Raw genomic sequence first — 12,755 nt, 5'->3', positions numbered from 1 at the left:
AATATTTACTCGTCCAGGTAAATTGGCTCATACCTTATTTATATGATAGTCACAATAACTGCACCATCCACCACTTTCAGCTTTAAAATGTTTTACTTCTTCATTGCATGATGCATCATGCATGGTACATAACAATTTTAATGTCATTACATGTGTAGCAATTGCTTCCTTAGTTAATTTCTGTTTATTTTCAGATCATTATAATGGAATGTCAAGTTAAGAAAAACACCTCCTTCTTTTTGTTTTTAATCAAGGTTCTAAGGCTGCAAAGCTGCTCGCAACATTTCTGCTGTGTATAGAGAGGGTGCCATAGCTGAAAGAACCACTCGTGATTGGTATGCCAAGTTCAAAAATGGAAATTTTGACCTCAAAGACGCACCTCGTTCTGGCCGTCCAATTGAGTTCGATGAAGAGCGATTAAACCAACTTTTGCACGAAAATTCTCGTCAAATGACAAGGGAACTGGCAGAGAAAATGGAATGCTCCCACACAGCTATAGAGAAGCATCTTCCCTTGATGGGAAATGTTCAGAAGTATGGAGCATGGGTTCCACATGCTTTAAGTGACAACAACAAAAATCAACGAGCCACAATCTCTGCTGGTTTGCTTGCTCATCACTGCTCAACTTATGGACACAAGCAACCATTTCTTTACCGAATCGTTACTGGCAACAAAAAATCGTGCCTGTACATCAATATGAAGCAGCATAAGGAATGGCTTAGTCCCGGTAAACGAGCAACACCACACGTGAAATAAGAACTTCATCCGCATAAAACGATGTTGTGCATATGATGGGACTGGGAAGGGATTATCCATTTTGAATTGCTTGAACAGAACCAAACGGTCAACGCAGAACTCTATGTCCAACAGCTGGAATGACTCAACACGGCTATTCAAGAGAAAGGTCCTAATCGTCAGCATGGAGTTCTTATGCTGCACGACAACGCCCGCCCTCACATCACCAATATGACCAAGGAATCCATTCAAACGCATGGCTGAGAAGTGCTGCCACACTCGCCACACTCTCCTGATTTGGCAACAGATTTCCACCTCTTTCGATCTCTTCCAAATGCTATGCGTGGAATTTCGTTCAATATTGATGCAGAATTGAGAACTTGGCTGGATCAATTTTTCAAGTCAAAATCAGGTGATTTCTACCAACAAGGTATTGAAAATCTCGTTGAACGTTGGGAAGAAGTTGTAAACAACAAGGGTGAATACATTATTGATTAATTAGTTGTTATTTTTTTTTATTAAACCTTTTAAAAACTTTTAATTTAAAAAACAGCAGGAACTTAGTTGCCAACCTAATATATCACTGCCACCAGCCAATCCTACTCTTTCCATCCAGATCCTATACTATCCACTTGGTCAAATCTTTCCTCCTTAAAAACGTCAACTTGCTGGAACTCCATCTTTAGCCATATTTTTTCTGACTTGTATCTTGCACCCAAACCATAAAAAGAGGTAGCTTGAGAGCAAATTAAAATAAATATTTCTATCTTAAAATTGCAGAGATCGTTTGTTTTGTTTTTTTTATTTTATCTAAATACAAAACCTGTTATAAAACAATATAAAAATTAAGAGGGCAAGGGCAACTTTTAAATTACATAGATTTGCTAAATAAATGAAAAGAGTTCTGTTGCAGTATTCAGGGTTAACTCTTAGATACATTTAAACTACCAGTTCATCTATTTAAAAAAAAACAGAAAGCTTTGGTGAATAAAACAACATCAAAAATATTAAGATAAACTGTAGTTTATTAGGAAAACATTAAAAAAATGTTTAAAATAATAAAAAGAGAATAAGAATAATAAATTATCTAGAAAGGAATGTTTTCTTAAAACTGAAACTAAACATTCTAAGAAAACTCTATTTAGCCCTATTGATATAGTTCACACACAAAACTGCATTTTTGCAGAGATCAAAAACAGTGTCTACAAAGAAATATAAACTATTTAAAAGATGATTTTCAAATTACCAACAGTAGATATGGAAATACAAGCACACAAAGCTATTTTAATGTACATACATACACACACATATTATTAACATATACACAGATCATATAAGAGATTAATATACAGCACAAAAAGAATTTCTTCAGTTCAAATCTACAGTAGGAAATGTTATTTACAAAGAAACAAACTGTTCCTTACAAACAAGTGATTCATGAAGACAAACCACATGCTTCAATTCTGTACAAGCTTTTACCATATCTGTCTGTACTCTAGATGTATTTGGGTTCAACACATACAGCAAGTACATATATAAACAGATGCCATCATTTCTGAGCTAACTGTTAGGGAAGACTGATAGCTGCTCACAGATTCACAGCATTTAACAGAAAACTTCAACTCAGGGGTTTGCCAATAACAATTTCTGCCAAAATGCTGAAAGAATAAGAAAAGAAAACACAATGTAAAAAATGTAGTATATTACATCTTTAGAATTGAAGGGAAAACTGCAACTACAACAGAAATCTATCTGACACTGAAATTATTATTCTTACTTAAGGTTATCTGAGATTTACAGGTTTCAGTTAGTGAAGCTCTCATAAAACAAGTTTTATTTAGAGAAGCTGCTTTCTCATATGTTGCCAAATGACAACTCAGATGAAGATTCATCATCATCATCATCATCGTTTAACGTCCGCTTTCCATGCTAGCATGGGTTGGACAATTTGACTGAGGACTGAGGACTGGTGAAACCGGATGGCAACACCAGGCTCCAATCCGATTTGGCAGAGTTTCTACAGCTGGATGCCCTTCCTAACGTCAACCACTCAGAGAGTGTAGTGGGTGCTTTTACGTGTCACCCGCACGAAGGCCAGTCAGGCGGTACTGGCAACGGCCACGCTCAAAATGGTGTATTTTATGTGCCACCTGCACAAGAGCCAGACCAGGGGCCCTGGCAACGATCTCGCTCGAGAAATCAATATTTTAATTATTAATGTAGAATTGAAGAAAAGTCATAAATATCTTATACCAAAATTTGCCTAATTTCAAGTTTAGGTAAACTTTATTTGCTTTAAGAAAATCAAACATAATAAACAAGTAGAAATTAAAACTAAAAAGTGATGTAAATTATTACACTAGTTAACTATAAGCTATTAATAAAACAAAGTTCTGAATACATTTCGAAAAAAATTTTCTCATCAATTTTTCATTAAAACCATGACTTTAAGAAGTATCTTTGTACTGTGATATCATGTTATATCATAATGCATTTCTAAATATGCACACAAGTCAGTCATTCTAATTAGTTATGATATAAGGTGTCACATGGCCATCAACAAGAGGCAGATGACACCGATGATGATGATATGATCAATACTAAGACAGTTTTTAAAACAGAGTAACAATAAAGATAAAAATAATGGTAATTAGAAGGATTTCTTCATAAACATACCAAATGATAGAATCATTTGTTGAGTGACAAAATACTGGTCAGCTTCCGATACACACTGGGGTCGTATTTACTTTGTAATTCTTCAGCAATCATACTACATGTTCTTTCACTAAATGTCGTTGCTGAGAGCATTTTCTGAAATTTTGCAGGATCTACATGTTTCATAATTGCTTCTATTAAATTAATGTCTTTGCGTTCAATTGCATGCATCAGGGGTGTCATACCATTTCGGCCATCATATACCTCTGGATCAGCACCATTCTTCAGTAACAAAGACACATTAACACAGTTGTCAATCATGACATTTTTATTATTTCTGGAGACAATTTTTCCATGTTCCATTATGGCACAGAGCAGTGGTGTTAGTCCTAGATAAAATAAACATGGCAGCATAAGCAAGCTTTGAAAACATCTTCAATTACATAACACAACTTAGAGAGTAGAGAATAAAACAGAATTCTACTATCATCAAACAAGTGGTCAATCTTGATATGTAGAAAACAAGTAAACAGTAACTTGATACTGCAAACCCAATGCAAACTAATAGTCTACAAAAGATGCAGTGAGATCTGATGAAGGCTGACACAGAAGGAAAAATTTGTATTTAAAACACGTACAAGAGCAGTAAGCAATAAAAGCACACATGAAAGGCAATCATTCAACTGCTCAGAAGAGTTGCAAGATGTAGTTAAACAGCTTCTTTTACAAAGATGACTTAATCAATAGTGATGGTGAATGTTCAAAAAACATAGCAGCCAGAGTAAGGATATAGTGGGGAAATTTCAAGGAATTATTACTCTTATCGGCAACATAGTGCTCCCAGACTGTATGACAATTGTGTACCAAGTACTATGAGGCATGATAGTAAGACATGGGAGCTGAATGTGGAGGATATGCAAAGGTTAGAAAGAAATGAAATGAGCAATCTCTGCTGGGCATGTGGTGTCAATATGATCGAACAATGGAGCAGAGCCAGGAGAAAGATGGGTATTAGGGGAATCAATGATAGTGTGCAAGTGAGAAAATTGCACTGGTATGGACAACTGAAGAGATGTCGAGATATTTAGGAGGAAGAAGTATGCAGTAAAGAAAGACCAGTTAAATTAAAGCTGGATTGCATGAAGGAAGCAACAATGGACCACAATAAATGGCCAAACACTAGAGGGGAACAACACAACTAATGCCAGTATGCAAAAATGGGAGGAGGAGGAGGAGAAGGAGAATGATGACAATAACAACAATTACTAGTGTTGCATTCTAGGCAAAAAAAAAAAAAACTGCTCATTTAAGTTTACTTGACAAACAAAACACATTTTATTCTTACAAAATTAATGGTTAATGATGAAGTAAAAGCATCAAACAGTAAAAATAATTAATCCAACTAAAATAATTCAGTTTTTGCTGACATGGAGAAATGGATGCAAAACAAGAAGAAAAATAACTGAAATTTGACATTCTTTATCTTAATTATTTTCACTGATATTGTATTTACTTTCAGCCATCTATTTTCTGATGAATTTTGTAAATGTATAGCATTTATTACTAATTTTGTTTTTCATTAATTTTTTTTAAGGAAATTTCAGTGAATTTAAAATAATTCAGAATTTGATTCTTTCTAAACTAAACATGTAGATTTTGATTGAAATTCTCCTTACCATCACTGTTCTTAATGTTTGGATCAATTTTCTTTGATTCAAAGAGTTGTTTCAATGTTAGGTTGAACTCTTTTCCCTGTGTAGCTGCACAATGTAGAGCACTGCGTCGTTTCTGTTTTTTTTTCCAGAAATAAAATAAAATGTTGATTAAAGATTTGCAACAATTTACAAAAAGACTGAAAACTATAAAAACACAATTTCTCCTGTCATTCTTTTTGAAACTTTTTTCTTTCTAACATGATTGTTTTACTCATGTATTCAACAATTCATTTAAAAATATTTGGCTACATAACTTTAAATTTGAATGAGATTTACAGTAATTTTCATTCTACATAGGATCATTTTATTTATAAAAATATATTTATGAGGGTAGAAAATATATTTATGAGGGTCTGTTGTGTCGCTGAATTTTTACTGAGAACATATATTTTTTTGTGGTTAGATGATTCGGCATCTATTTCTAGCATATAGGAGTCCACTTTTGCTGGTCATCCCTCTTATTTTTGTAGTATCATTTTATTATAACACACCTCAAAAAAATTTTGGATTTATATACACAAAAGACATCTATGTTTAGCAGAGATTTATCTGAAATTAATAAAGTTATCTTCGTGCATAATAGTTTAGTGTGTTGAGATTTGATAGGATTAATTTCAGTATCAAATACCTATATATTTATTTGTATATAAAACACACTTGAGTATAATGTGCACCACTTATTATGGGCTATGAAATTCTAGTAAAATATGTCTTATATACAGTGACTTTGTTTAATGATATTGTTAAAAATAGACGTGTTCAATTAGATTTATTATAATTGCAGTGTAAAATACACTGGAAAAATTACTGCATCCTGAAAGCAAAAAGCATATTCAAAAGTGGCCCGTGATCTTTGTCAATGTAAGCTGTAAAAGTGTATGTACTTCTAATGTAAAGCCAATCTTAGTTTTACTTCTTCAACAGTAGTGTATATAATGATAGCCAATTATAATAATCATATATTTCAAGAACAGAAGTATTTATCTGTTTCAGTTGATGTTCACATTTCGATGATGACAATCTTTATGTATTATCCTTATTGATTATTTATTAAATCAATCTTCCTATTAAATAATTAAAGTGGTATTTTCATTGATAAAGTTATTACATTCTGGTCTTCTATACTGAAGGTTGATGGCAGTAATTCTACAAGACCCGCATCTGTTAGTTGCGCAGAACATTGAATATATTAGAAAACGCATTAGAAATTTACTTACCTCTCCAGGTATGTTTGGATTGGCACCATTACGCACTAGTTCACACACAACAGCTGGCTTATTGTAACATACAGCTAAATATAATGGTGTCTATTTTAAAAACAAAGAAAATAAAGATATATTTAATCATTGAAATGTTCAGTAAGGTGTGGATGATCATATAAGTTGACATTTCATGATAATAAATAGCAGCTGGATACAGTTTAAATTGATAGAGTGTTTGAGGAGGATGAATTTAGATTCAATAATATTAACTAGCCACAATAACATACTGGATTAATTATTATAATTCATCACTACAATAATTATCCTTATTTAAACAATGTAGCTGTTTGATGGTGTAAGTCAACTTGTAACTGAATAAGACTACTTCCTAAACTCAATAAATCCATGCAAATGTTCAGAGACCAAGAAGTTCCTGTGTGTGAATTTGTTTTGAGTAGACAAGAGAGAAATAGTGAAGGGAGTTAGTGGACAAGTGAGTCACAGGTGCATGTGATTGTGTGTGTGTGTGTGTGTGTGTGTGTGTGTGTGAGAGAGAGAGAGACTCCATGTGTATGTATAAATTGTATGATTATATGTAAATGTTTATGCAGATACAAGGTGTGTATTGATCTGTAATTGCATGTATATGGTTAAAAGGCTGTGTATGCATGTGCATAACTAAAGACTACAGGTGTTTTGTTCTACGCTCTAATGATTCTGACAATCAACGCAAGAATGTAAGAAAATTAAGATTATAAATTCTCTTTTGACAGACATATAATGAAATGCAAAACAAATAAGTCTAAATTGGACATTATTCATTTTTTGCAGCCATGCTAGAGCACTGCCTTTAGTTGAGCAAATCAGTCCCAGGACTTATTCTTTGTAAGCCTAATACTTATTCTATTGGTCTCTTTTGCTAAACCGCTAAGTTATGGGGACATAAGTACACCAGCATCGGTTGTCAAGCAATGTTGGGGGGTACAAACACAGACACACAAACATATACACACACACATATATATACATATACACACACACACACACACACACACACACACACATATATATATATATATACACACACAATGGGCTTCTTCCAGTTTCCATCTACTAAATCCACTCACAAGGCTTTTGTTAGCCCAAGGCTATAGCAGAAGACACTTGCCCAAGGTGCCACGCAGTGGGACTGAACCTGGAAACATGTGGTTGGTAAGCAAGCTACTTACCACAGAGAAGTTGAAAATGATTAAAAAAAAAAGGCTTGTTTCAAAGACAAAGCTAAACAGATGTTTGAGTTGACATGTTTCAGAATGCTTATGAAAGATATATTTCATGTAGGTTTATTGAAACTAGATTTTTCTTTCTTTACAAGATGATCAAAAGATGCACCTGTGCCTATAAGAGAAGATGAATTGGATATTTTAAAAAATATAATGAAGTTGTGAAGAGAAAACTTACTTGGTTTAAAGAATTGCAGTCATTAATTATTTCAATTTTTTTTATCCGTTTAATTCTCTCAAGAAGAGCTTTAACCATGTTAACATCAGTTACGCACACAGCAGCATGGAGATAGTTGTTGCCATCAGAGTCAATAGCAAGCAGTTCCTCATCAGTCCTGGAAGCAACACAGCGGCGAGCTATTGTCTGATGAGATGTACCTTGAAAAACAATATACAGAAAGGAAAAGATGAAACAAAAGAATTTATATTTGGATAAGGAATTTATTTTATTTTTATGTTAAGTTAGGAGAGAGTGGAGACAGTGCCTATGATCTTTGCAAACCTTCCCAGACAGGTACAATTGCTGCACTTAACACCTGACTTGAATCTCTACAGGCCTAAGTCTGCAGTAAAAAATGGGACACAAAGGAAAACAGGGAAAGGCACTCAAGAATCAGTGTATTGAGCATATTATCCAAAGTATGTTTTCAAATGACTGGGGATATTTGTAAAAGAATATTTAAACCAGCCATGGACAATCTGTGGTGCACAGGACTTTTTGAATGACATGCCTAATGGAAAATTAGCCTCAAATTTTTTTTTTTAGTAGTGATGCCCATTTAATAATGGGCCATGTTTCATATGGCCCACTTCTCAAAAAAAGTTGTCCGTGCCTGATTTAAGCCAAGGCACTTCTCATAGCTGAGCAACAATTTGCGAATATAGATATCTTAATGCATTAAGCTAATTAAGAAAAATATATTACACTATATCTGTATTAAATCTAATGGAAGGAAGATAGAACTTTCTAATTTGAGTGATAGTTTAGGTGTGATGAATCTAGTCAAATAGGTCATCAGCATTAACTTATGAGAAAACAGAATCGTGACATTCATACTTCTCCAAGGGCATTAAAAATATTGATTTCAAATATTAGCACAAAACCAGCAGGTTTAGGGGAGGGGCTAAGTCAATTACATCAACCCCGAAAGGACGAGAGGTAAAAGTCAACCTTGGCAGAATTTGAATTCAGAACATAAAGACAGACAAAATGACACTAAGTATTTTGCCCAATGTGCTAATGATTCTACCAGCTTGCTCCCTAAGGACATTAAAAATGTGGATGACTTAAATAAAGTGCAGTAAATGAAGTGAGTTAAAAGTAGAGGATGGACTCAATTCACTAAAAAGTTATAACTAATCAACAGCATTTAGAATAAGCTGTAATATATATTATGCAAATGAACTTACAATACCAACAAACACAGCAACAAATAAGAATGTGACTAGTCTGTTATTCAGAAGTAAAAACCAGATTATATTTAAATATACTAAGCTTCTAGGTCAAAGTAAAAACTTGAGTAGTTGAGTAGATGCTAACATATATAATGCAGGGAATGCTTATAAAGTTAACTAGAATTAAGTCAATGAGGAATAAAACAATATTAGCTAACATATCTTTATTACTTTTACTTAGCCTTAGCTTTTTAATGCTTCCTATAATGAATATTAAACACTATCTAAACTATTGCTTTCCATCACTCTCAGCTTCATCAAATACCCAGAAATGGATAAATATTGCCCAACCACAAAACATCTGGAAAAGAATGTAGCATTGATTATATTTTGTTAAGTTGGAGCAGGTATTAACAGAATCATTAGAATGTTGGACAAATATGCCTTATGGCATGTGTTCTGACTCTTTATATTCTGGGTTCAGATCCTACCAAGGTTGACTTCACCTCTCATTCCTTCAGGGTCAATCAAATAAAGTACTAATCAAATACTGGACCTTGTACATATGTTAGAAATTATCTGAACAAAAACAATAACAATTTCCAAGTTGGGCACAAGCTTCTGAGTTTTGATGAGAAGGGGTAAAGCTGAAAGGATTAACTTCAACATTATTTTATTGACACTAGAAGAATGTGCTACTAATTTCTGCTATCCAGTGCTCTAACAATAATAACAATGATACATACAAGTGCCTAACAAATACCGTTATAAGCATTACCAAATATCCAGTCAAACATGAAACTGATTTAGCAAATACATATCTACTATTCCTTTCTAAAGTAGCTATCTTCCTTAATCTTGATGAAGCACAAATGTTTTTGATATTCGAAAACAATGAGCACACAGGATACAAAACTGAATCATGAGTGCACTTAGTGATAATGGCTAGAAATATGAACAATGCCAATAAACTATAAGACATTTCAATGCATTACTATCTTGACTATTGAAATTATTTATCCATGCCGATATGAAAAATGAAAACCATAGACATTACCATAGTACAGATTTGTGGAATCTTACCAATAATATATTTAATTAGCTCTTAAATAGGAGTCTGACAGAATTTCAAGACTAAACAATTGTAAGAAAATTTGTTGTTTGTTTTATATGAAAGACACACCTCTAAACAAAACATTACAGCCCACTAAAGCAACAAGGAAACCTCTAGTCACTTGACCTGGCAGAAATAGCAGCCAAATCAGACCCAAATAACAGCCAACCAGTTTTAAAAACTGAAGAACACACTGGATAATGTAGTCTTTGAAACACTATGTTTCATACTTCATACAAAAGGCAAAGTCGATGAAATCTGAACTCAATGTGAAGACAAAGTCCACCAACTCGCCACCTTAATAATAATAATCCTTTCTACTGAAGGCACAAGGTCTGGAATTTGGTGGGGAGGGAACTAGTTGATTACACTGACCCCAGTGTTTCACCAGTAATTTATTGACCCTGAAATGATGAAAGGCAAAGTCAACCTCAGCAGAATTTGAACTCAGAACACAAGGACAGACAAAATGCCACTAAGCATTTTGCTCAGCATGCTAACGATTCTGCCAGCTCCCCACTTTACTACTAATAATAACAATCATTTCTTCTAAAGGAACAAGGCCTGAATTTTGCGGGGAGGGGGCCAGTCGATTAGATAAACCCCAGTATGCAACTGGCACTTAATTTATCGACCCCAAAAGGATGAAAGGTAAAGTTAACCTTGGCAGAATTTGAACACAGAACATAATGACAGACGAAATGCCACTAGGCATTTTGCCCAGCATGCTAACAATTCTGCCAGTTCACCTCAGGGTTTCATTAGTACTTAATTTATCAACCCCAAAAGGATGAAAGGCAAAATCAACCTCGGTAGAATTTGAACTCAGAACATAAGATGAACGGAATACTACTGAGCATTTTATTTGGCATGCTAACAATTCTGCCAGCTTGCCACCTTCATCATAATAATAATAATGATAATAATAATAATAATAATGATAATAATAATAATAATAATGATAATCCTTTCTACTAAAGGCACAAGGCCTGAAATTTCAGGGGAAGGGACTAGTCGATTATATCGACCTTAGTGTTTCACTGGTACCTCTAATTTATCGACCCTGAAAGGATGAAAGGCAAAGCCGACCTCAACGGAATTTGAACTCAGAATGTAAGGACAGACAAAATGCCACTAAGCATTAGCCTGGTGTGCTAATGATTCTGCCAGCTCACCGCCTTCTTCATAATAATAATAATCTTCAATCTCTCTGGTACTCATATGAACTTTCGTCTGTCTTAAAAAATGACAACATAATAATACTGACATTGGCACAGAGCAACACCAAATGACTAAACATTGTGCAGGGGTAAGCTGAAAAGCTAAGGAATTATACTAACCTAGCTGTTTAATTGTGGAAGCACATGACCTAGGGGTTAGAGCAGCAGACTCGTGGTCGAGGGATTGCAGGTTCGAATTTCAGACCAAGCAATGTATGTGTTTATGAGCAAAACACCCAAGCTCCACACAGCTCCGGCAGAAGGTAATGGCAAACTTCTGCTGACTCTTTCGCCACAATTTTCTCTTGCTCTTTCCTCCTGCATCTAGCAACTCACCTGCAATGGACCAGCGTCCCATCCAGGTGGGGAACCTATATGCCAATGAAACCAGGAAACCAGCCCTTATGAGCCAAGCATGGCTCGAGAAGGAACAAACAACAGCTGTTTAAGTAAAAACATGGTGAACTAGGCGCAACTGAACTGATACACAACCATTTCTGTAAGGACACTGACAAATTACCAATAAAGGTAGATACAGGCACATTCAAGAAAATAGCAATACTAGGATCTGTTAATACTGTTTAAAATTTTCACACAGTATTTGTTAACCATAAACATATTTCTTAGTCTCAAACATTCTCATTAACTCTGAATACTTCTATACATATTTTCCATTAAACATATTCACTAGCAATGGAGATTTTAGTTAATTAAAGGTTAACATTGTTGTTAACCTTAAAACATTTCTATTTCTGATTTAGGCACAGGGCCTGCAATTTGGGGGGAGTGGCAGGGGTAGATTACCCCAGTACTAAACTGGGACTTTATTTTAACAACTCCAAAATCATGAAAGCAATATGTCCAAAGTATAACTAACTCTTGTTTCAAGAAATATTTTTCTGACCCCTGAAAGAATGGAAAATATTTTTCTGACCCCTGAAAGAATGGAAAGTAAAGTTGACCTTGATGGAATTTGAACTCAGAAGACCTAAAACTTGGGGGAGGGGATAGTCAATTATAATCAACTCCAAGAGTTGCACTGTATTTTATTTTATTGACCCCGAAAAGAATGAAAGGTAAAGTTAATTTAAGTGAGCTTTGAACTCAGAAATTTAAGAGTCAGAAGCCAGAACAAATATTGTAACAATACATAATTTCTGATTAGACACAGGGCCAGCAATTCTGAGGGGAAATGAGGGTAGATGACCCCAGTACTAGACTGGTACTTTATTTTAACAACTCCAAAAATATGAAAGCCAAAGCTTGACCACCTTGAGATTTGAATTCAGAATATACAAAACCAAAACCAAAAACAAACAAAAAATCATCAAAGGTATTTTTTCAACATTCAAACAATTTTGTCAGCTTGCCATCTTATTGATAATTATTCTTATTCTTTTTTTTTAAATTAAAAAAAAACATTTACAATAACAAAT

At 34.2% G+C, this 12,755-nt stretch overlaps 1 protein-coding gene across 3 annotated transcripts in view; it reads right to left on the bottom strand.

The window, feature by feature from the left end:
• Window positions 1-1,742: 1,742 nt before the first annotated feature.
• Window positions 1,743-12,755, bottom strand: part of LOC106877231 (uncharacterized) — a 32,637-nt gene continuing 21,624 nt past the window's right edge. For all 3 annotated transcript variants that reach the window (XM_052967799.2, XM_014926091.3, XM_089352255.1), the window contains 5 exons: window positions 7,769-7,968; window positions 6,323-6,412; window positions 5,067-5,178; window positions 3,412-3,779; window positions 1,743-2,393 (listed from right to left, as the gene is read on the bottom strand). In XM_052967799.2, coding sequence (XP_052823759.1) covers window positions 3,424-3,779; window positions 5,067-5,178; window positions 6,323-6,412; window positions 7,769-7,968 — 758 coding nt within the window. In that variant the 3' untranslated portion in view covers window positions 1,743-2,393; window positions 3,412-3,423. The remainder of the gene's footprint in view (window positions 2,394-3,411; window positions 3,780-5,066; window positions 5,179-6,322; window positions 6,413-7,768; window positions 7,969-12,755) is intronic.

Source organism: Octopus bimaculoides, chromosome 5, assembly GCF_046866305.1.
Source record: "Octopus bimaculoides isolate indiv1 chromosome 5, ASM4686630v1, whole genome shotgun sequence".
Lineage (NCBI taxonomy): Eukaryota > Metazoa > Mollusca > Cephalopoda > Octopoda > Octopodidae > Octopus > Octopus bimaculoides.
Note: the sequence above shows the minus strand (reverse complement) of the source record. Positions and strands in the feature narration are given on the sequence as shown.